General features: G+C 45.7%; 1 protein-coding gene across 1 annotated transcript in view; it reads right to left on the bottom strand.

Annotated features, from left to right (window-relative positions):
• Positions 1 to 24,915, bottom strand: part of FLT1 (fms related receptor tyrosine kinase 1) — a 171,858-nt gene that overhangs the window by 100,352 nt on the left and 46,591 nt on the right. The window contains exons 4-10 of the mRNA XM_042939838.1: positions 21,562 to 21,686; positions 17,185 to 17,347; positions 16,715 to 16,851; positions 14,052 to 14,226; positions 12,719 to 12,836; positions 10,268 to 10,437; positions 9,483 to 9,642 (exon numbers count right to left, since the gene is read on the bottom strand). Of these exons, the coding sequence (XP_042795772.1) occupies positions 9,483 to 9,642; positions 10,268 to 10,437; positions 12,719 to 12,836; positions 14,052 to 14,226; positions 16,715 to 16,851; positions 17,185 to 17,347; positions 21,562 to 21,686 (1,048 nt within the window). The remainder of the gene's footprint in view (positions 1 to 9,482; positions 9,643 to 10,267; positions 10,438 to 12,718; positions 12,837 to 14,051; positions 14,227 to 16,714; positions 16,852 to 17,184; positions 17,348 to 21,561; positions 21,687 to 24,915) is intronic.

A 24,915-nucleotide genomic window follows, 5' to 3' on the forward strand; every position in this document is an offset into this window, starting at 1 on the left:
TAGATCAGGGCCTGCTGAGGCTCAGATTTGCAGCCACCATGTTTTTATTTTATTCAGTCATCAACTGCAAACCCAAAGGGGGTCTTTTGTCCCCCCTTATTCTTCAACTCCTTTGCCTTCCTGTGCCTCTTGCAAAAATCCACAGCTTTGTGAGCCCCCTGAGGGCTGAGTGCTTGCTGAATCCTGATCCGGAAAATCAATCCTGAACAACATATAAGGGAATGCAACTTCCTTGCAAAGGATCAAATAAATACCCCTGCATGGGGAGAAAGTCCCAGAGAGGGCCAGTACCACCAGAGTCAAAGTGTCAAATGGACCGTTTGACTTGCTACCCTCTTCAGGTTGGTCTGATTTAGACCTGCTCATCCCACTGGGGTTCATGTCCCCTCAAAGAGTCTATTCCCACCTGTAGGTCTGGGGCCCAAACCAGAGCAGGTGGTCTGGTCACCAGTTCCCAAAGTAATTGTGAAATGTGAATCCACTTCTCCCATCTGCTGCTAACCTCTTTCTCCTCTCCCCTCCCATCCTCGGTGCGACTCTGACTCAACGGGTAGACTTTGTGGGATCACCGGTGACAAGAGTAAACCCAGTGGGCTTAAGCCAGTGCCTCCCCAAGTCCGTCCCCTCAAGGATTTCTGCTCCTTCCTCTGGGAACCCATAGGGGGGTCCCGACTCAGAGGAGTCCCGTGGGATACCAATGAAAAGTAACCTTCTGAAATGCCAAACTACTTAGCCTCTCTTATTATCTGAAAACACCTAAGAATTTTTTTTAAGTTTATTTGTTTTGAGAGAGAGTGCAAGGGTGGGGGCGGGGAAGAGAGAGAGAGACAGAGAGAGACAGAGAGACAGAGACAGAGAGAGAGAGAGAGAGAGAGAGAGAGAGAATTTTAGGCAGGCACTATCAGCACAGAGCCCAACTCGGGGCTTGATCTTACAAACCATGAGATCATGACTTGAGCCAAAATCAACAGTGGGAGGCTTAATCGACTCAGCCACCCAGGCACCCCAAGAAAGAACTTTCTGAGCTTCAGTTTCCTAATGGGCAAATTATGTCCATTATGTAGAACTGTACAGATTAGGGATAATATGTGTAAAGGGATGAGGGCAACTTTGGCACCAGGGAGGGCTCATTGATTCCATCTATTATAGCTGTTACCATTAAGTAGACAGTGGCATTCAAGGTGATAAGACATCCCCAAGGCTTCTAGAGAAAGTATGAAGAAACAAGTTCCAGTGACTTGAAGTGCATTGTAAGATACCACCTGGCCATAGTCTAAATCCGTCACATCCTTTCTACACAATACATCAGGCTCTACTTTTTCACCTAAAAGGGCAGTGAAGTTACATTAAAAGCACAGACTAGAGTCCGTGTTTCAAGAAACAGTCTACTGATTTTATTCTTTGTGCTACACAGTGTGGGGGGAAAAACAGTCTACTAAGTCAGTGGAGATCTAATCAAAATGTAGATTTCTAAGAGCAGGTGCATGTTTTATAAGTAATTTGTCCTATTTATCTATGACCTAAGGCTCCCGTGCCAGGACAGTAATTTGTAGATTCGGTCATGAAAACGCCCATTCAGTTCTTAAAAATCTGTGAGCACGGCCCGAAATAATTTGAGAGACTCTGCCCATCTTTGCAAGGAACCTTCCCAAACTGTGTGTCGTTGCCTTCTGGTAGTCCTAATCCCGGGACGCTACGCTGAATTTTCCTCAAAAGATCCCTATAGAAATCATTCTGCGTAGACTTCCTATGACTCAGCCTTTTGGTTTAATTTAAACACATAATGAAATGCTTGATAGCAATTACAGGAGACAGTTAATTCATTAGAAACAATTATTCATCAGACTCGCTGTATTACCACGAGGAGTGGGAAAAAGAGGAACATCTCACAAAGCACAGAAAAGTGGCAGAGAGGCATTTGGCAAACAAACTCGTGCTCTGTTCTCAGGACTTTGCATGAAATATTAATAAGGGCTGTTGTCCAAACATTCACATTGGACAACACGCACTTCCTCGTCCAGCAATTATATAAGAGAAAGCAAGAAGTTTCTCATTAGTAAGTGAACGTTCACTTTTCGCTTGTGATGAAAGCCTCCTGTAGAAGATGGCCAGATTTATTTGAACTTGTGGGTTCAAGCTCAAAGTGCTGCTACGATGGTCTTCGGCACGTTAGTCTTTAAAAGCCCCCGTGTCGATTCGAGGTCTTGTATATGGCAAATTAAAATTCTCGATAGCATGGCTGGCTTGAGTCCACAGATCCATACATACGCTACACAGAAAACATGTCGAGAGACACATGGATGCAAATTGCGTGTATACTCTAGAGGAACGTGGTAAATATTAAAACATGCAGTGTGTGGTATTTCCAAAAGAAGGGGTCTTCTTAAATTATGCTTCCCTCTCACACCTGATCTATGTTTGGCCCCCAGGAAAGATGTTGACCTTTTCAATGTTTAAATTGTTAACACTTCCATTTTGTAGCTAGAAGACAGAATATGGGACATAAAACTCTTTCAATAGTAATAAATAATAATAATAGACATTCAAGCTGGCGGTCAATTAAATCCTTGAGTACGTTTCTAATTAACTACCATTAACAACTGTCTTGTTTTGGTCCCGTTCGTTGTGTGCATCAGTGGGGTATGTAGAATTATGTTTCTCTCAAACGATCTACCCCTCACACATCCCTAATGATTCAGGCCTTCCTCTTTTTGCCAATTTGCTGATGGAAACAATAGAGAGATGCAATTAAGCAAGCCCTTCTCGGAGTTCCTAGATGCCTCCGCCTTCCCTCATTTTGTAGGCTGCCTCCCATCCCCACCCCTACCAAGAAGGCCTGCGAACCACACTCAGCCCCAGAGTAGTCCGCTTTCCCTAGACCGCCCCCTCCCCCACCCGGTCCTCCACTGCTGGGCAGGTGGAGAGTGTTCAGAAAAGGGACATCAAACTGTGTGACCGAAATTATTACTTCCCATGAAACTTCTAAAGCATGTAATTATTGGGAGACTCCAGCAGACGGGACTGGCTTTAGGGTTTGGGAAGCAGTTCCTCGAAATTCCACCTCCGTCTACGGAGTTTTTCTTCCAAAATTCACCATTTTCGCTCAGGCAGAGCACTCTGCCCCCTTCACCTTCCATGAGCTGAGAATCCAATTAAACGTCTCACATTCCGAGGGGCTCGCTGGCCGAAGACCAAACAAAACAAGCACAGTTTGAGGGCTAACTGGGCAAAGAACGATAATGCCTTTGCTTGGGTGGGCTGGACGAAGACTGGAGAAGGTAGTCCAGGTTGGCAGTGAGGAAAATGTGGGTTGACACCAGTAGTGGGGAAGCTGTGGGGTTTTCTTTTTTAATGGGTAATTACCGGCATTATAATTACCGAGGCGGTTCTCTGTAGCACAGAACACATGCTTACCCGTCAGACTTTTCCTAACAACCATTGTACTTTCACGAGTTGATTTTTTCAGTGAGTTTGGCATTGATCCTCAGAGTTAATCCTCAGATCAAATTGCTTTGTGATTTGTAAGAAGCAGAAGGGGAAACATCAGTGTGCAACAACTAGGAAATCATTTCAAGCTTTTTTGAATGGAGAAAATGTCATTTTTAAGTGATTTTCTCATTTCACTCATGAATAGCTGTGTATTATAGGAAAGGGGAAGCGGGGCAGTTACCATCTACAGAAGGGGAAATTGAAGCACAGATTAAATAGCTGGCCAAGGTCACACAGAAGTCAGGGCCTGTGCCAAGAATAGAACCCACTTCCTCGCTTCCCAGGTCTCTGTCCCTGAGACGAGGGAATACGTATAGATAAAATAAGTAATTCCCAAATATGCTGGATCTTACAGAATTAAAACATAAATGCTAGCGGCCAATGGTGGGGATCTTTGTTTTGTACACGGTTGGCGGGAAAAGTAGGTGGCTGCCAGTGCATTTGGGTCGAATACTGATGATGAGCAAAATGCATTTGCAAGATGCAAGCGATGTTTGGGGCGCCTGGGCGGCTCAGCCAGTCGAGCGACCGACTCTCGGTTTCGGCTCCGGTCATGATCTCACGGTTCATGAGTCTGAGCCCTGCATCAGGCTCTGCGCTGCCACCGTGGCGCCTGCTTGAAATTTCCCTTTCTCTCTCCCTCCCTTTCTGTCCCTCCCCATCTCGTGAGCACGTGCATGTGCGCGACCCCTCTCTTAAATAAACATTAAGAGACGTGTACTTTTTTAAAAAGATGCAAGCAACGTTTAATGCACGGGAAGGAGCCGAAGTTTCTCTCTGTGTACTTTTACCGGTCATCACGGACAGCCAGTAAAAGAAAAGGAGGTTTTTCACAAAGAACTCCAAACACTTAACAATTCGTTCCACTAAAGGACACCAGCGTAGTCTGTGCTGCGACTCTATTATAATCAGTGTTACTGGTGACCTTGATAGTTAGATGGAGACAGAGAACTAAAGCGGCCTGTGACGGAAAGAACGCGTGCTCTGAAAACAAAGCCGCGGTCATCAATGGTCACAGGCCTTCACCTTCCCTGGAGAAAAGACCTAAACACACTCATCATGTGACAAGCGGGCCTTAGTTTTAAAAAGAAGAAAAGGCCACCCCAGAAACAACTGGGTAGACCCTGGGCGCTGACAGGAAGGCGAGCTGCGTTCATGGGTTAACGGCGAGTGTCAGGAAGGATGACCCGGCAGCGGCTAACCGCCCCTCACCAGCCTCCTGTTTGTGGGGGGCAGAGGGGCCAGCCAGGCCTAGAATTCTCCAGCCGGTTACTGGCAGGCCCCCTTGGTGCTCAAGCACATGCGAATAAAAGCCGTCTTGCAACATGTCAGACTCTTCCCGCGAAAACGTAACTGGTTGATCTGGAGTACCAACATCACACCAAGGCTGTCCTGTCCCTTGTTCCCTCCTGGGCCCCCTAAATCCATCTCTTCTGCTTCCCAAAGAGGGTTCCCTTCCCTCCAGCCCAAGACTGTTACTCGTTCCTTGAGAGACCAACCTCCACACAGCAGGCAACCTCGTCCCAACTCGTCCCAGGGCAGCATGTGGCGAAGGACCACGCAAGCCAGACCAGCCCACCGCATGGGCGGGTCAGGAGTCCTACTTAGTTCTTCAAAATCCAGGGGGGGAGGTCAAGTTCTAGAATCTATCACGGGCTTGCCGAGTAGGAGTCAGCTCTCCCACATCCTACTCTGCCCCACCCTGGCCTTCGCCAACCCACAGGTCAGGATCACTTCCCTCCATGACCGAAACGCGTGAGCGAGGCAGGCCACAGGCCGGGACGGTTACTTCCCTCCCCCACGGCACAGTTTTGTGTGCTGTTACTGTTACCTAACTCGTCTGTATGTCCTTCATTTTTCTTCTGAGCAAAATCATGTTCCGTATTCCTCAATTCTACAGCCCAGATCTGCTACTTTTCCATCGCTCAAGCACAGGAAAAGTCACATTTTACTTTCCAAGACTTGGGTTCCCTTCTCGGAAGCGTTGGGTTAGAAATGGTCACTGTTGGGAAACTAGCTCTATAAGTAGGCAGAAAATTCTTCTCAAGTTCCTTAAAAGTTTGGAGGCTTGTTTAGAGAATTTTACCCCACTGCTGGCGGTAATCACAACCTTGCCTTCCTAGGACAGTCTGTACCTTTTGCCAAACACATTACCTCACTTGATCCTCATCGTGTCTCTGTGAAGCGTGTGTAAATTATCTGTATTTTATATGAACAGAGGCTATAAACTACACACATGTGAAAGGTGCCGTAAGCTTAACACCCCGGTGCACACTCCCTAGGTGATGCCCACACGAAAAAGGGACAAGTTTAGGAATATCCGCTTAGAAGTCTCTGCCAGTTGTTGAGGATAAGAAGGAATCCAAAATTCCACTTCATCTGGTATTCATCAGTTATTTTAATGCTATTAAAAATTCAAAAGAGGAGCGCCCTAGAGCGGCTCAGTGGGTTAAGCGTCCGACTTCCGATCATGATCTCACGGTTCATGGGTTCGAGCCCCACGTCGGGCTCTGTGCCGACAGCTAGGAGCCTGGAGCCTGCTTCGGATTCTGTGTCTCCCTCTCCCTCTGCCCCTCCCCCACTCGTGCTCTGTCTTTCTCTGTCTCAAAAATACACCAACACTAAAAAAAAATTTTTTTTTAATTCAAAAGAAATGTCACCCTAGCCTCCGAATGTGCCGAAGAGTAAAAGGGGAAAAGATTCTGCTATTTCCTCTCAGCTCGTTAGGAATCTGAGTTAAAAAGGACCCAACCACCCTTTTCCTCCTTTCTTTCATTCCTAACGTTTTATAAGAACTAACTTGAGGTGAATCAAAAGCATAGCTAAAACACGGCTCAGCAGTGGATCACATTTAAAAAAAAGAAGAAGAAATTTCTGTGCATTTTATTTATGGTTCTTAATTTGAACAAAGATGAATTAGCTGAGCCGTAGTTCTGACAGTTTTAAAGTACATTTATGTATTTATTGGGCTCCAGGAAACCATACGATTTAAGTCTGAACCTCTTTAACTTAGATACATGAGCCAGTGGGCCATATCAAGCCAATTAAGAAGTTGGAGCTCCTTAAAACACATTCAAACCTCGAAACTAAACTCACGCTTTGGTTGTGTCCATACGCAGACATGTCCTTTACCTAGAGCCTAAAATTTAAATACCAAGAATTATCCTATATATTCAAGAGTAATGTGCATATCAATCACCTAATCTCTTGACGGCCACGCATAGATGCCACCATGCAAATATGTTACTATGTAACTCAAAATAAGATTCTAAAAATTCATGCAATAGAACACCCTTTATTCAAATGTCACTAACTAAAATTCCTATCTACAACGGAATCTAGGTGTCAGGTACACAAAATACATTTATATAAAAACATATTTCATGGGGCGCCTGGGTGGCTCAGTCGGTTAAGTGTCCAACTTCGGCTCAGGTCACGATCTCGCGGTCCGTGAGTTCGAGCCCTGCGTCGGGCTCTGTGCTGACAGCTCAGAGCCTGGAGCCTGCTTCGGATTCTGTGTCTCCCTCTCTCTCTGACCCTCGCCCGTTCATGCTCTGTCTCTCTCTGTCTCAAAAATAAATAAACGTTAAAAAAATTAAAAACGTATTTCAAACTTCTAGTAATTAAAGAAAGATCCATGTATCTGCCAATTTTAGCTTCTGTCTGACAGTGTGAAGTAGAATTATTCTATTTGTGTCCTAGTGCACATAACTCCCATATATCTTTCTGAACTATTTCTAAGTTAAATGTACTGTTTTAACCAGCAAACGCCCAATCTGGGCCCGACACAGGTAAGCTACTCGGTCTGTTGACTGAAGAAAAAAAAAAAAAAAAGAGAACTTCTGATGGATATGCACATTTTGTAGCAGATAATTTCAACCAACAACATATTTTTTTATAAATGAAGCATCACTGAAAAAGTTAAAGCTTTCGTTTCTGATCTGTCTGTGATTGGTTTCAAAAACGTCTCAAATGGAGAATAAGTCAAATGGTCAACAAACATCTACTGAAGAGTTGAGGCACTCTCGGAGACTTGAGAGTAGTCCAGGAGGAGACAGAGCTCAGTAAACTTACTCTGTAAGTAACACGGGAGAAGGAGTTCAGGTACCACTGAAGAAATCGGAAAAAGACAGCAAGAGAGTTAATGTCTCCATTGTTTTACTTTGGTTGACCTCATTCCCCAAACCCTATTTTAAATCTTTTAAGTTTATTTGAGAGAGAGAGAGAGAGAGAGAGAGAGGGAGAGTGAGAACACAAGCTGAGCAGAGAGAGGGAGAGAGAAAGAGAATCCCAAGCAAACTCCACACTGCCAGTGCGAGCCCAACATGGGGCTCAAACTCATGAACTGTGAGATCATGACCTGAGCCGAAATCTAGAGTCAGACGCTTCACCGACTGAGTCATTCAGGCACCCTCCCCAAACCACATTTTAACAGCATCATTCAAACCCAACTTCATACTATTATATTCCCACACAATTATTTTCTCAGAGTTCCTAGGTCTATCCTAAGTAGAACTGAAATTTTAGATTCATTATTATCAAAACAAAAATTAAAAACATCTATAAAAAACTATGTTTTCTACAAACATTGAACTTTATACTTTTCTCTGAATAGCTTAGTTATTTTTCACGTGTTGCACGTCAGGTTGGCACAAATACGGGAATGGATCCACAAATAGGTATGCCTACCCCTAAATTAGCAAAATCATACAAAATCTCAGTAGATCTCACTGTGTTTGGGGCTAAATAACCACAGTGGTAAAGAAGATATTCGAGCTTAGTAACTTCTCCATACTGCTGTTCTTAGAAAATTGAAATGATATTCAGATGAGAAATCAGACGTGTGTGGCAATAGCTACTTCTTCGGAACCCTAGAGTTCATGAGCTAACTCTCACTGTCAGAATCCAAGGCCTTAGACAAAGGATTGAAACACACGGTGAAGAAACGCGGACATTGCAGGAAGAATCTAGAAAACTAAACAGCCACTTCTGTTTAGGCTGGAATTGTGTCTTTCTTATTTTTTTAGCAAGCCGATTTTGTTTTTGTTTTTGTTTTTGTTGAATAGCAATTTCCCCCAACACTCCGCAAGTGGGGTGAAAGCAAACATTATGGCAAGATGATCATTCTTGGGCAGTCTCAATAATACCTTCTTGTTGCACTTATCGATTCTATTCCTGTTCTTCAAATCGGCTCCCACCAACTGTCCTCAGCATCATCCCTCTAGACTAAACAAAAATGGGAAAAGGGCAGGCAGGGCTGTCACCGACAGGATGCAAGGAAACACCATACAGTGACCAGAAGGGAGGGATGTACCGTTCAGCAAATACACGGTGAGCGTCGACTACCACGTGCACCACGCCCTGAAGACACAGAGAAGCTCTCAGCCAGCTCGTGGTTAAGAGAAACGACACACGTACGCAAGCCTGGCAAAGTCACGATGATGTACGAGGTGTGGTTCATACTGAAGAGGGAGAAAGGGGTCTGAATGAGGCAGTTAGGAGTGCTCGCGGCAGAGAAGCTGACACACGAACTGAGCCTTGGGGGATAAGGAAGGACTTCTAGAGGGGGGGCAGCAAATGGGTGGGAGCGCATTTCAGATGAATGGAAGAGCATGGGTAGCAATCATCAGCGCAGGGAAGGTCTCCCATCATGTCCAACGTTCACAAAACACGAAGAAGCTGAATGAGCCAAAGTCTAGGGATTCTCAGTTGAAAACAAGAGACTGGAGTTCAAACCTGAGTGTCAAAAAAGGCGAAGATAACCTGTCCCTGTGCTCCCCAAACTATAAACTAGAGAGAAAAATGATGACATGGTTAGCACTGAGTAAGGAAGAAGAGTAGCTATTGCCCCCTTTTCCCCACGGGAGGGAAAGTCTTTGCGCCAAATACGGCTGCGTATTCCGTTTGCAAACTTCCATCTCTGTCCATTAAAGAATCGCGAGTCCAGGTATAACAAGTATTTGAAAGTTAGTCAGGAAACAGACTGTCCTTACCTTGCTTTGGAATGATTATGGTGACAGGGACGCCAGAACCACCTGACTGTAGGCTGAGGGATACCATAAATGGTACAAGTCAGGGTCTGTCTGCTGCCCAAGGGGTAGAGGGTCGGGTCTGGAAAGGACGACACGGCCTTTTCATAAATCTGGGGTTTCACTGGAAGGGAGATGAACAGGACAGAAGTCAAGAGCTGTACGGTGACTTTCTCCCGGGCCACAGCCTGAAGGACCACATTCCCACTGGTTTTGATGTCAGAGAAACAAACACATATTTGTTGGCATCACAGCTATTTTTTTTTTTTTTTTAAAGTAAAATCGCTTTGGTAACAGTAAAGAATTGATTCCATGGTATGGACATCATGACTACAGTTATAACAAAAACATTTATTGCTTATGGAAGATAACAAGCAGACATGAAATCGTTTTGATGGGGGCATATGTGATTTTTAAAATAATTACTTAAAAGGGGCGCCTGGGTGGCTCAGTCAGTTCAGCATCTGACTTCAGCTCAGGTCATGATTTCACAGCTAGTGAGTTTGAGCCCCACATTGGGCTCCGCACTGACCGCACAGAGCCCGCCTCTAAGCCTCTGTCTCCCTCTGTCTGCTCCTCCCCCGCTCTCTCTCTCTCAAAAATAAACAAACATTTAAAAAGAAATAAATAACATAATTACTTAAAAAGTTGGTTTAACTTGATGTTGTTATATCGACTTTTGATTTACAAGTTTTCCTGACCTTCACCCCTCCCTGAAACCGGAAGGAAGCGTGAATGGGTCAACTTACCATTTACAATTAAGGTGGTGGTAAGGTTTTTAAACACATTTGACTGCTTTATGGCCAGCAAGATTGTGTAATCCCCTGCATCTTCTGCAGCAACGTCTTTGATGATTAATGAGTAGCCAAGAACCAAATAGCGAGCCGATTTCTCGGTCACAGGGAACCCATCTTTTAACCTGCGGTTAAGGGCATGATCAGGAAGTCATTCCACACTGCCTCTCTGATAGCACTTTAACACTGTCATTTACGTTTGTGAGCTCAAGGTGATACATACGTTCGGCTCAACGTTCATTTAAAAAATTTAGACACTAAGTTTCCAGGGAAACCAGGTGGGGTTTTTAAGCTGAGACACACAGAGCGCTGGGGTGGCTCACTTGGCCTTCCAAGTGCCTGACTCTTGATCTCAGGGTCGTGAGTTCAAGCCCCACGCTGGGTGTGGAGATTACGTAAAGAAATGAAGAAAAATGAAGAAAAAACTTAAAAAAAAAAAAAACCCTAAACTGAGACACACTTCACATTTATTGGCAAGGAGGAAGAAGTACCTTGAAGGAAGAAAGGAAAAGTGATGGGTTTAAGGCACCCACAGGGGTGCTGCTGGTCACCATGTGACTTAAGTATTAACCCAGAAGCACTGGCTGATCCCCTCCAGATGTTTTTCAGAGTTTTCCACGACGCTTCATCGGCAGCACAAGGGCCATTGTAAGTCAGATCAACTAGATCATTTCTCCAGATAAAAAATAAAAATAGACTTTTCTATTGTGGTCTCATGTGGAGTTCTTATTAGTTGTATAAATGGTCACACCAGTTGTCCCTTTCATAAACTATAGTGAAACCAAGATTATCAAGATCTTTCCCCCGAGGGAGAACAGTTAAGGCACAAAACTCGCAAACAAAAGGTACAAACTTAATTTTTTTTTTTTTTTTTTACTTTAAATATATCAACGCCTAGACATCCTGCAATTGCAAACAGAACTGAGAGTCGGGAGACTGAATGCCACCCTGTGCTGTGCACCCAACTCATCCGTTCGGACATCATGTTTCTTCAAGTTTTCTAGACTTTCTCAAAGATTTAACTCTAAAAAATTCTACGATTTCATTACATTGCAAGGTTCTTCAGCTGGGCATTTTAAAATCTCTTAGTTTACTGTGTTCCACATAAATGTAGATGCCAATAGTTCATATCCATGCAAGTTCTGCAGGCAAATTCTCATCACTAGAGAGTCTCAGTTCTAAGACAGTCCAAATGGCTATGCTCTACTTTACGACTGCAACTACGATCTTAGTTTACTTTTATTTCCCATTAGCCAGTCGGTGGTTTCGAAGATGGGCTGTGTGTGTGTTTTCAGTCCTGGCTTCATAGTTACCGAAGAAAGTAGCACTGTTTAACAGGCTCAGATCCTTTGGAAAGAGCGAATGTATCGCCTAGAGTGATTCAGTTCCTCTTAGGGAATAACGGACACTCATGGGAAATGGACTTTTGGACTTTCGGTACATCGTAAAACAAACAGAAATCTCTCTTTTACTGCGACGGCATGCAGGAGCATGGCAGAGTTTAACGTTCTCTTTAACTCCCTATTAACTATTTGAGGAAACGGAGAACAAATCCTGCAATCACGCAGTATCAAAAGCAAAATAAGGGCTAATGGAGGTGATTCTACGGTGGTACCACTTCTATATTGTCTGGGTTGTTTTCCTAATCGGTTTCGCACCGGACTCTTTGTTTAAAATGTAATGGTCTGGGCCAAAGATACTGGTGTTCAGAAATGATTTCACAGAATGACTGCAGATTATCAACAGATTACATTGTTTTACATCAGGTGTTGTGCGAACATGAAAAAAAAAACCCAAAAAAACCTGCTTCAGGAGTTTCTGAATATGCAAACTTCGAGCCAAAAAAAACCCCTTCATTAGTTCAAGTAGGTCCATTCGTCCGCCCCTGCAACTGAATAAGTCTTGTCTCTATTAATGTTTGTTTAATTTTAAAACAAGACTGGAACTTTCATCCCAGCTGTGTATAAAAGAATTATTTTCAGATAATAAAAGAATTATTATCCTCATTACAAGGGCCTGCTTCTTCAGGGTTACTAGAGCATGTTACATATTCAAGATGCTTCCTATCCATTGCCCAACACACTCCATTCAAAGGACGTTGACATCATAGAGAGGCTTAGAGTTGCAGAAATTTAGTCACAGGGAGTGAACGGCTAACCCGAACTGAGAACTCAGAAACACCTAATCCCTTGCTCTGTCCTGTGACACACCGTGTCGCCTCCCCTCCGGCCCGGTCTACCTCCTTCCCTCCCGGCCTGGAAATCCACAGAGTTCTCTGCTTTCTACTGCCGTCTGGGGAACTTATTATCTTGCTCTTTTTTTCAGGAATTCAAGTCACCGGGCTCCTGCGTCTTCCTACTTAATGCGGCATATCTTAAACTGATAGGAAAATAATTATGGTCCTACCACAGGACTTCTGGCGAGGGAAATGCCTTCACTTTCATAGACAGCCTGTAAGACCGCTTGCCAGCAACAGTTTCCAACACTTGCTGTTTTCGATGTTTCACAGTGATGAACGCTTTATCTTTGAAAGGAGGGGTGATAAAATAGATTAGAAAAGACTATGTTTATCTTGACCAGAACAAAAACAATCCAACTCACTGCCTCATTCAAAGGACGGTTGCCAGCAAGGACCCAATGGCACTGAATGCTGACCAAGCCTATCGATGAGCCCCAATATCGATCCAGGAATAAAATAATTTAGAAGCACTCTCACCGGTGAAAACACTTCACATGAAATGGCTGCAAGCGAAACAGAAAAGCAGAGGCAGGGCAACAGAAAGCAGAACACCTCACATATCCACATCACGGTAAGAGAAGAGTACAGAGACTTCTAAAAACCTGCTTGCCCAACATGAGTGTGATGGAAGAAAGTCTTTGGGCACCTGAAAATAACCGATCTGATTTCAAAAACTGACTGGAGAAAGTCAAAAGAATCCCAAAAGGGGCGCCTGGGTGGCTCAGTCGGTTAAGCGTCCGACTTCGGCTCAGGTCATGACCTCGCGGTTCGTGAGCTCGAGCCCCGCGTCGGGCTCTGTGCTGACAGCTCAGAGCCTGGAGTCTGCTTCGGATTCTGTCTCTCTCTCTTTCTCTGCCTCCCTCCCTCCCTCTCTCCCTCTCTCAAAAATAAAATAAACATTAAAACAATTAAAGGAAAAAGAATATCAAAGGCCACTGGCAGCATTGTTCCATAGATTCTGCCCCTCACCGTTTTTCAACAGTGGAAATAAGTAAGGTTTTCAGGGACTCTAAAGAGGTTTAAGTATTTTCTTTACAGACTTTGCCTGTTGGAATTAAGCGACAACATTAGGATTTCATGAGACTAAAACCAGGGATAAAAAAATCACATCAATTCTAAGTAATTTATCACACCACATTTTCATTTCCCCTAAATCCTAGGGGTACCTGAGAGATTTCCCCCAGAGAATAAAGGAAAATCTGTCCATGTTTTTCTGGTTTGTTCATATGGAAGATGAAAAAAAGAATTTAATAGAGATTATAACGTGATCTTACTGAATTATTAACCACAGTTTACTGGAAAGGAAAAGATCCTCTGTCCAATTCGAAAATATTAAATTTAAAGAGCACTTAAAGCAATTTGCTTTTTGGCAGAGGCTAGGAGGGGGAGCAAATTGTATCGCTCGTGATAGGGTGCCTCTTGGCCAAAAGAGAATGTCCATTTTTATAGCGCCTGCCCCAAACCCACCATGATCAGAAAGTTGAGGATGAATTTGCTTACCATATACGTGCACTGAGGTGTTAACAGATTTGAATGACGGGCCACTCTTCACATGACAAGTATAAAGTCCTTTGTCTCTGTTCTGCACATTGTCAATCATAAGAACACTGTAGAACACGTTAGCGTCGGAACTGCGTCGGCCAATTCGTTGCCTTATAGAAGCTCTCTTCTTTGTCTAGAAAGAAAATGTGTAACAAATGTAGAAACAGTCTTGTTCACGCACAAGGGTACAGCATTTCTCAGGTTATGATGGAGAGCAACATTTTATGCCGAGAAGCAAACCCATCTAATGGCAAGATGTTTGGAAACTCTCTGTCTCCATGTGTTTCGAATACCTGCCCCAGTAACATTTGTTAGTACTTCGTTTTCTCCAGACGGACGTTCACGTGCGTTATCTTAACGGTTTCTCCCAACAACCCAGGGAGACGGGCGGCCTTGCTGCCCTTTGACAGGTGAAGAAACTGAAGTGTCAGAGACCACGATGGGCTGGAAACTCAGGCCTTCTGAGTGTCAATCTAGTGCCTTCCCTCTAAGCACACAGCCCTCTAAACAGTCACCAGTTCTCTGCGCGTAGATATTACTAACTCAGGCAATCGTTATCTTTAGTATCTGGCGTAACGACTACTTCTCGAATAGAACACCACGTGGGTTTTCTTTCGCTCTCTTCCTAGAAATGAAGGACACAGTCCCGAGTCCTGGCTGCACGTACTAAGCTGTAATCGTCCTGGTCTCGTGATCTCGCTCTTCGGGCGATGCTCTCCAACTTCGGCCAAATCACACCAAATGGATCTGAGGACGTGCAAAGCCACCTACCCACCGGCGGTGGCAGCGGTGGGATGTTGTCCCGTGTTTGCCTCACTGAACACCAAGAGCAGGCCCCGGGGCTCAGCGGGTGTAAATTGGCCACAATGACTCCTTCCTGGTTTTGAGAAGATGAGATCACATTGCCTTTTCCTTTCATTGTTCCTTCCCCTCCCCCGTGTTTTAGCATTACATTTTATAACACATAATATGTTTTTTCTCCCTCTCCATCCTTCCCCATGAGGAGGCATGGAAAAGAAAGACTTTGGAAGCTGTGCAGAACCGGTCTTTGGGTCTTCAACTTAGCACTCGTCTGTGCCATGTTCAAGAAACTTCTACCCACCTGTCCTTGCATTGCCCTGTTGAAACAGACACACGGTTAGGCCACTGTCTTCCTTCTCAGCAGAAACCAGAAGGAAGATGGCAATCACCACCGTCAAAAATCAGACAGTCGGTCCCCTAAATAGAGTCACGGAAAAGCCCTCGGTCTTTGTAGGTATTACTTCTGTCTTCTCGCTTAGAGAACTCTTGCCTTCTCAAAGTTGAATAACATTGGCATTGTTTCTGTCTTCGGAAAACAGCTGATCCTGGGGTTCAGATATCTGCTTTGGTCTAACACTGCAGCCATCAGCCACACCTAGCTATCAAAATTAACATAAAAGGGGCGCCCGGTGGCTCCATCAGCTGAGCGTCTGACTTCTGTGGCCCAGGTCATGGTCGCACAGTTTTTGAGTTTGAGTCCCATGTCGGTCTCTGTGCTTAGGGCTCAGAGCCTGGAGCCTGCTTCAGAGTCTATGTTTCCCTCTCTACCTGCCCTTCCTCCACTCGCTCGCACGCTTTCTCTCTCTCTCTCTCTCTCTCAAAAAGTAAGACAAACGTAAAAATTTTTAAAAAATAAAGTTTAAAAATCCAAATCCTTACTCACACCAGCCACATTCTAGGTGCTCATTAGTCACATGGGGCCAGTGGTTACTATATTAGGCAGCAAAGGTATTTCGATCACAGAAAGTTCTACTAGACAGCGCCATCTTAGAAGGTAACTGGCCGTCAATAGATGTATCATCACACTCTTAGAGTAGAGCCCCTAGCAGGGCAAGAGTTTCTTCCCTCCTGGCGTTTATTGAGAATATTTGATTTCTACCCAAACCCAGAAACATCACCGAGCTGGGGCCGTGCCGCGTCAATCATACTAACGCACGGCAAGCGGGTGCCACGGGGACAGTGCGAGTTTCTTAACCGTTGATCGCAGACTCCCCATCTACACATTTTCAGACGATTGTTTGCAAGGATGTTTGCTTTGAATGAGGAAACCCGACTTGGCCTTTGTTCTTCTCGTTTTTCTGAAGGACAGCACTGCCCCTTTGTCACTTCACAGATGGAGTACGGGATGGCTGGGCCGTAATATCTCCCCTTTCCAAACACGCTCCGATCAGGCGATCAGGTGCCTGACTGTCGGCCAGTATCTTCAATTAATGCGCTGACGACAACTTTTTGTTGTTGTTCTTACAAAAGACAGTCCCTGCCTGGCATCTAGTGATAAATTTCTCTCTCATCTCTAAACCCCAGAGAAAGTTTCCAGGGATGAGACAATCCCCTCTTCCACCCGGAATCATGCGATAGAAATACCAGCCTAGACACTTCAAAACAAAACCTCCAGACATCAAAAGACCGTATCTGTGCACACATACTCCCAAAAGTCAGACCAGGAAAGCATCCCAGCAAACCCACAGCTTCCCTGTTGACTCCTAACTGCCACAGGAGTCGGAATATCCTGATTTTTCCCACCTCAAAAACGCAGTGGCATTTCACTCGCCAAAAATAAGTATCGCCCTACGGGAGAAACAGAAAAAAACATCACTCACTTCACCGGGATAACTCCAGGTCATTTGAACTCTTGTGTTCAAGGCAGTGGTAGTTGTACAGTTGAGAGTAAGAGTGCGACCTCGTAGCAACTTGACTGGGCTTGGAGTGCTTATTTGGGCATCTATGATTGTATTGGCTGCAAGCATAAGAAATGAGATTTTTTTTTTTTAAATCAAAGTTTCAGGGGCGCCCGGGTGGCTCAGTCGGTTAAGCGTCCGACTTCGGCTCAGGTCATGATCTCACAGTCCGTGAGTTCGAGCCCCGCGTCGGGCTCTGTGCTGACAGCCCAGAGCCTGGAGCCTGTTTCAGATTCTGTGTCTCCCTCTCTCTCTGACCCTCCCCCGTTCATGCTCTCTCTCTGTCTCAAAAATAAATAAACGTTAAAAAAAAATTTTAAACCAAAGTTTCATTAAGCAGATACACGCTGGAGCATTTTGGCTCACGCCCATGCCTCTGGAACACCACTTACTTTGTCGATAGGTAAGATAGTTTGTCTTGTACAGATGTCCGTTGACTGTTGTTTCACATGCCAGAAGCCCTATTTCTCTGTATGTGGCGTTTGCTATTATGAAACCCTTCCTGCTGTCCCAGGTTATTCGTTTTCCATCAGGGATCAGCGTATCATGTGGAAACTGAAAAGAAAGAGATGGGCTTGAACAAAATCGCACCAGCACCGTGGCGATACGGCTTCACCGATGGCTTCTGAAAACATAATTTTCACCGAAGATGCAAACAGTACAGGTAAAAACTCTAGTTTGTGCTAATTGGCTTTTTCGTTTTCTTCGCATGTAGCAAGAAACACACGATGATGATAAATTATAGTAATTATTATAAGAATTCATTATCAGCCTCCGTGACGAGCCGCACCCACCCAGGACGGACCCAGCTGTCACGTCGGACTTCCAGTGGGAGCCCTTATCACTTGGCCTCCGGGAATCAGCCTTGCAATAGACTGGCCTGATATTCGGTAGAGAAACCACTGAGGAATTTTTCCTCTGGGGCTGCCAGGTTACCCTCCCAAGTCCCATCAGCTGGAGCTTTTAACAAGCCATAACTTGTCCTCCCATTTTTGCATGACTTAGTAAAGAGGTGGCTGTCCTAAGAGGACCGTAAATCATGCCAAGTCCTTGGAGATGCACACCATCGACTTGGCTCTCGCTGGGGTTATCGTCTGGGAGGGAAAACGCCAATGAAACGGACAGCAGACACAGCTGCAAACAGATGCAAAGTGCTGCCATGAATGAAGTGCTCTCAAATTCTCAGAAGCATTCCCAAACACAGTGAGTCCAAACGAAAGAAAGGAATCCATGATTTGATTGGCCCTTACGCCTTCTGCTGGACGCCAAGGACTTTATTTTTCAAGACGGCGATATAAACAACCCGCCTCGAGGTCAGGCTTTACTAAGGGGCATTGCTGCATACTGAGTGGTCCAGCCAAATTCCCCCGATGCCAGATCGCCAGCCCAATTTCAGAGGCAGAGCACGCTGGCTACCACTGTGACTTATCTCCCGCTAAAAAAGGAAAAATAATCAGACTACCTTCCCACAACAGATTATAAAGGAAAAGGCCAAACTGCCCTGAAGAAGTTTCAGATCTTTTCTGTCTTCTTTTAAGAAAGTGCACCTTGGGGCACCTGGGTGGCTCGGTCGGTTAAGCGTCCGACTTCGGCTCAGGTCATGATCTCACGGTCCGTGAGTTCGAGCCCCGCGTCGGGCTCTGTGCTGACAGCTCAGAGCCTGGAGCCTGCTTCCGATTCTGTGTCTCCCTCTCTCTCTGCCCCGCCCCTGTTCATGCTCTGTCTCTCTCTGTCTCAAAAATAAATAAACGTTAAAAAAAAAAAAATTAAAAAAAAAAAAAAGAAAGTGCACCTTGCGTTCACTCGTGACCCTGTTTATCAATTATTTATATTGCTTGCTGAAGGAGCTAATCTGGCCGGGATTTGTGACTCTATGGCAGAAATTCCTATGTGAAAAGTCACCAGTGCCCTGTCTCCGAGAGCACGTCTGTGTTGGTCTATGTCTGTGTTTCTTAACTCTGAGAGGAACTGCAGCCTGTTTCTGAAGACCTGCACGCAAGTGAGGGATGCACTTTGTGTGTCAGTAAATCGTGATTCCATCTGCAAACTTAGGAATGCTAGGTGGAAGAGAAAGAAACTTCTCCTCTAATTCGGTGCACACGATGAAGGGAAAAGCTCGGGAAAATTGAAGTCAGGGATTGAAATTTCTGATGCCTTAACAGCAGGTGAACGCAGGGGCGCCTGGGTGGCTCAGTCGGTTAAGCGTCTGACTCTGGGTTTCGGCCCAGGTCGTGATCTCCCGGTTCGTGGGTCCGAGCCCTGCATCGCGCTCCGTGCTGACAGTGCCGGGCTTGCTTGGGATGCTCTCTCTCCCTCTCCCTCTCTCTGCTCCTCCCCTACTCGGGCTGGCTCTCTCTCTGTCCAATAAATAAAACTAAAACAGCGTAGCCGAACACAAGCATGTGCTGAATGTAAAAGGAAGGTTTGCTGATGGACTTCCTCAGCCCAACTGAAAAATATACTGAAGCTTCCTTTAAAGTTTTCGACTTGGGGGGCGCCTGGGTGGCTCAGTCGGTTAAGCGGCCGACTTCGGCTCAGGTCATGATCTCGCGGTCCGTGAGTTCAAGCCCCGCATCGGGCTCTGTGCTGACAGCTCAGAGCCTGGAGCCTGTTTCAGATTCTGTGTCTCCCTCTCTCTGACCCTTCCCTGTTCATGCTTTGTCTCTCTCTGTCTCAAAAATAAATAAACGTTAAAAAAAAAAAAATAAAGTTTTCGACTAAGTTTCTCTTACTCTCATCTCCCCTTACTGCCACTAATAGTATTCCATTGACAAAGAAACTTTGTTCAGAGGTGACCAGAGCTCATCAGCTACGGTGGTGGCTACGTGTGTCGTAAAGGGACAGGAGGATGAGCGGCCTCGAAAGAAAGGACTGTACGGGAGGCTGTCTTCAGGTGACCTTGGCTCTGCCACCGCTGGCCATGGGGAGAGGAGACGGAGGGGACAGCAAGTTAAAAGGGTTAAGAGGAGAAGCGGGGGGCACGGAGACCTTAGAGCAACTTTAGGGCAACACAGACTCGTTCCAGTATATATGGGGCAAACTCAAACCCCTATTAGAACACTATGCCTTGCTCTCTTGCTTGTGTGTATGAGAGATCTTAGGTAGAAAAACCGAGAAAACAAACTCCCTCCTCAAATTTGTGCACGTGGGAATCTGGGAGTGTTTCTTACAACAGACCAGCGATCTGCATTAGAGCAAAGAGGCAAGGGGCTTGCACGAAACAGAGACGTGCTATATTAATCACAGAGCGATTATTACGTCAAACTAAGAGGAATGGATACCATGCTTGATAAGAAGTATCACTGGAAAATCAATCAAGCATTGAGTATTAAAGTGTTAGACAGATACCCTTGAATGGGGGCTCAGTTTGGGCCAGGAACTGTGCCAAGGGCTTTTCATGCATCACCTCAGCTACTTCCTCACACCCACGAGAGGCGGGTGCTACCGTAATCACTCCTATCTCTCCAGTGAGGAAACTGAGGTGGAGGGAGTTCTGATAACTAGCCAGTTTGCCCAGCAGGTTAAGTGGCCGGGTGGTAAGAATCCAGGCAGCGTGCCACAGGGCTCTGCTCTGAACCAAGCTGGCCTTTCTCCTGTACCAACTAAACCATTAGCAAAGGTGGCAAGGGCATGGAAGGAGGAGTCAAGATACGGATTCCGATGGCCATTGTGGCCTGCGGTGGGAGGGTCTTCAACTCCTCCAGAACCTCAGTTTTTCCTTCCACCAGTTGGGTTAGCTCCTCTGGCCATTTCCGGCTCTGAAATATACTGCTTTTCAACATGGGTGGTGACACACAGATACAATGGAAGCCAAGCCCTGTCACCGATGGACTATATCGAGGGCTTCTATCAAATCAGTAATGCAGGAAAGCGAAGGCAAGGGAAGAAGACGCTTCCATCACACTCCAGGATTCAAGGTCAACAGTGATAGCGAAGATCACTCTGAACTTTTCCAACTCGACTACCACCATCACCAAACTCCTCCGGAGTACCCACAGTGTGAGCAGTCGTGCCGGGTGCTGCCTTGGGACGGCCTTAACTTCCCCCTTTAAAGCTCAAAGCTCTTAGGAGTCACCACAGCTTTCCGCCTGGGGAGTTCTTGTCCAACTTTCAACCCTAGTCCACTCCCAAACTCTTACTGCCGATGAATTAGCCGGAATGTCACATTTTAGTCCTTGTCTTTATTAGATTCGACTCCAAATCTTTTTCCTTCTCCACGTGCATAATTTATAACACGGTATAAAGAATAAAAAAAATCTCAAGCATAACTTTCTCTCCCCCTCTCTTCCCTTTTCCTAAGCAGCTAAGTTTGGATGCCCAGCAGGAGATAAGCTTGTTGTTACCAGGAACTTCGCGACTCAAACTCAAGGTGGTGGCTCCCTAGGCACTTGTCTCATCGTTCCGTCCTCAGCAAAAATCTAGATTAACCGCTCTCTGCCAAGCTACTGACTCACAGAAGCAAGAGAACTGGGTTTTTTCCCCCCACATTGCAGACATTTGGATTTGTGGCAATATAGAAACATTCCCACAATTTTAGTTCTTTCATTATATTCACACACGTTTATGCCCACGTTATCCTTTTATTTCATTTAAATACATGCATGGGAAGGACGTCTAGCACTTATCCTTTATAGTCAAAAGACACTCCAGAAAAGTCCACTGAGCAGCCCGAATGTCTGTAAGAAAACCATTCCAGAGCGATAAAATGACGAATTCACCGTGCTCATTTGCAGTAAAGGTATTCTGAGAGAAGCATTGCTCGGCTTTACCTTTTTTAAAGTAACAGTGACGTTAGGTGACGTGACCCGGCAGGGGATGACGACCTCCCTTCCTTCAGTCATATATATAATTTCAGGTATTTCACTGTGCATCTCTAAGAAAGGTCTATCTGTATCTGAATGAGAAGAAAATGCAAAAAAAACAAAACAAAACATATATGTAAGTGGTTGTATGAAGAACGTGTAGACATTATGGCTGGTGAAACAGTATGGTTATGTCAAAGGTCCCCCATCACGTGACCCATAAATTCACACATTCTCGTCTCTGAATTTGGCCCTCTGTTTCTGCCCAGGAAAAGAATGCTTCTATAGCGAACCAGGTTCCTTCTTCTGTTCCGGCCTGGGGTCAGATTGCCCGATGCCCCGGATGTGCAATTGTGAAACAGGCGGGGTGGCAGTGGGTGTAGGTCACTATGGGAAAGAAACCGTGAAAGTGCAGGGAAAAAGCAAGGAGAGTATTCTGCATAAACTTCTTGCCACAGCTACGCTAAGTGCCTCAGGAAGCGCCCCCCGGAGCCTTTGGAAGGAGTCAAAGGGCCCTGGATGCGATGGTCAGTTGACTTTGGAGCACAGAGGACGGCAGATAGAGGTAATGCAGACGCATCGACTTGGAGACAGGATTAGCATTTGAATGACAGAAGCCTGACTTCAAGACCATCCCCAGCAGACTGATCATGAACGAGAAGCTCTGAGCTGCTTAGGACAAGGGGAAAGGTTGGAGAAGCAGTGTTGAAGACCACATTCACCTCACAGGCATATCAGAGGTCTTTGGGTACGCACTACGTATCTACGAATGGCGTAACGTGTGCCAGTGCATGCAAAAGGACTGGAGAAGGCTTTAAACAATCACCCAGATACCACCCTTAAAAAGTATGGCATCTGGCCAAGTCTCAGAGGCCAGAAGGATTCAAACCACCTGTTCGGCTTCCCTGTGGTTCCTCTGGGGACCAGAAAGGCCTCATATGTCTTAGAAACATTTGCACGGTCTACCTTGCCCTTGCCCTCAAGAGCCCGCCGCCATTTCATGACCTCTTCAGGAGTCGCTGTGCTCCCATCTTCTGCCCTTGACTCCAGCCTTACACGCCCAGATGGAAAGAACCCCAGTGTCTACTCTCTCCATCTGGGCCTGAAAGACCCAGCTAGGTCCCCACCTGCTTGCTGTACTTTAGGAAGCTCACTCTGGATGCCGAATGGAGAATGGAAAGAAACAGAGCAAGAAGGAGGCAGTGGTTGCCTAGACTAGCTGGTGGCTATGAGGTTGTCATGGGTAGAACCGTGTCCCCCCAAAAAACAAAAGGTCGAAGTCCTGACCCCCAGGACTTCAGAATGTGACCTCGTTTGGGTCAAATGGAACCACTGCCCATGAAATTATCAGTTACGTACAGCGGGCCCCTACTCTGGTGCGACTGGTGGCCATAAGAAGATGGGCCTACGTTGACAGACGTCGGAGGGAGAAGCCACATGAAGACCCAGGGAGAGACTGGAGAGCCGCAGGTGCAAGTCAGGGGAGGCCAAGGATCGCCAGCAACCACCACAAGGTAGGAAGAAGCCAGAGAGGGTCCCCCTGGCGGCGTCCGAGGTAGCATGGCCCTCTGACACCTTGGCTTCAACTTCTAGTTTCTAGAATGTGAGACAATAAATTCGTGTAGTTTTAATCCCCCAACCCCTGCAAAAAAGATGATACTGCTGTAGCCTGCTTAAGATGGAATCATTTGGAACACACTAGATACTAGAAAGACCCTATTATCACAGCCCAGCTCACATGCCCTAGATTTCTAAATAATTCCTCCTTGTCCTCTGGGAAGCGTACTGGGCCGGCCCCTTCCTTACACCCTTTCTCTGCCCAGCCCACCCTCTGGGCTTTCCTCCTGGGCTATCCCACTTCAAATACTGGGTGCTGAACGGGCAGGTTACTTCTCTGGCTACACGCTGGATGGAGAGTTCCTAGAGGAGAAGAAACAGACCATAGTCATCCCCGTCTGACGTGCACTGAACGAACGAATGACCAAACGAACGAACAAATGAACAAAATGAAGGGCTACCCAACAACCCTCCTTTCACAGATGAGAAGACGGAGGTGTAAATATGAGAAGTGACGTGAGCAGAGCCAGGCCTGGAGGCCTCCTGACCTCCTTCCCCGTCCCCACCCTCAGGGCTGGCATTCCCCCTCCCCTCCCCCCCTTCCCCCTGCCCCCCTCCCCCCGCTCAGGAAGGGCTGCATCTGGCAATCGCTCCTCAGAGACTGAGGCTGATTCTCAGACATTCAGTGGGGAAAGGATGTGCCCTGTGTCCTACTGTCTGGCAATGGAGCAGTTCTGAGAAGAGGACAATCACCAAGGGGCCAGGGCGGTGAGGGGGAGCCCGGGCACAAGGCCCTTACGAGGCTGAGTCGGTGGGGGGAAGCAACAGGTCATGGTGGTTAAGAGCACACAGGCCAATCATTTTAGCCTCTGTCCTTCATCTGCAAAATGAACTTCAAAGGGTTCTTATGAGGGTTACATGAAGAACACTTACCTGGCAGACAGTGACCACTATAGGCGTGCTAACTGTGGCTTTTCTTATTATCATGAGAGATTTGAACTTAGGGACAGTAGGTGTTAGGGTATACGAATATCACAAACTATACCCGTGATCTTAACGATAAAAGGCAGAAATACACATTCATATATGGCGTAGGAAAAAGACAAATGAATACACTAAACTGTTTGAGGAGTGGCTTTACAGATTATTTTCTTATTTACCTTTTTATAGACTGTCAGACGGTCTAGAACGAGCATATGTTATTTTACAATAACATTTTGAATTATTGAAGGTAGGTCTCGAATTCTAAAGCAGCGTCCATTTTTACTTGAGGAAAACTACCAATTCTGCATTGGATTTATTTCAGTTTTGCACAACAGAATGGGACATTAACTGCACAGTTAATATGATATTTCTACCGGGAGAGCTCAGTGGGTGTAGCGACATATGGAGGGAGGAAAAGTTAATTATGCAGAGACAAAGATTCACTTATCAGCACAAAATTCCTCCCCTAAATAAAGTTGCTGAGCTAGACTTTCAGCCAGAAACTATTGGGATTTGATCATTCCTTTCCTTCCTCCCGTGAGTCTTTTTTTTTGTCTTCTTTGTGAGTCCCAAGGTAAACACAAACACCAGGAAATGGTTTAATTCATGTAACTGAACTGTAGATCCTTCACATTTAATTTGCTGTCTCCTTAAGCAATAGTTTTCAACAAAGGGCCCTGGCATAAAAAGTTTGTGCAGGAAACAGTAAACATCAGTGTAGTCATTTCTAGGCTAATGAATGCCAATCCCAAATGAAAACAGAAGAGGTAAACTCACCGT

The sequence above is a fragment of the Panthera leo genome, chromosome A1, assembly GCF_018350215.1.
Source record: "Panthera leo isolate Ple1 chromosome A1, P.leo_Ple1_pat1.1, whole genome shotgun sequence".
NCBI classification, from domain to species: domain Eukaryota; kingdom Metazoa; phylum Chordata; class Mammalia; order Carnivora; family Felidae; genus Panthera; species Panthera leo.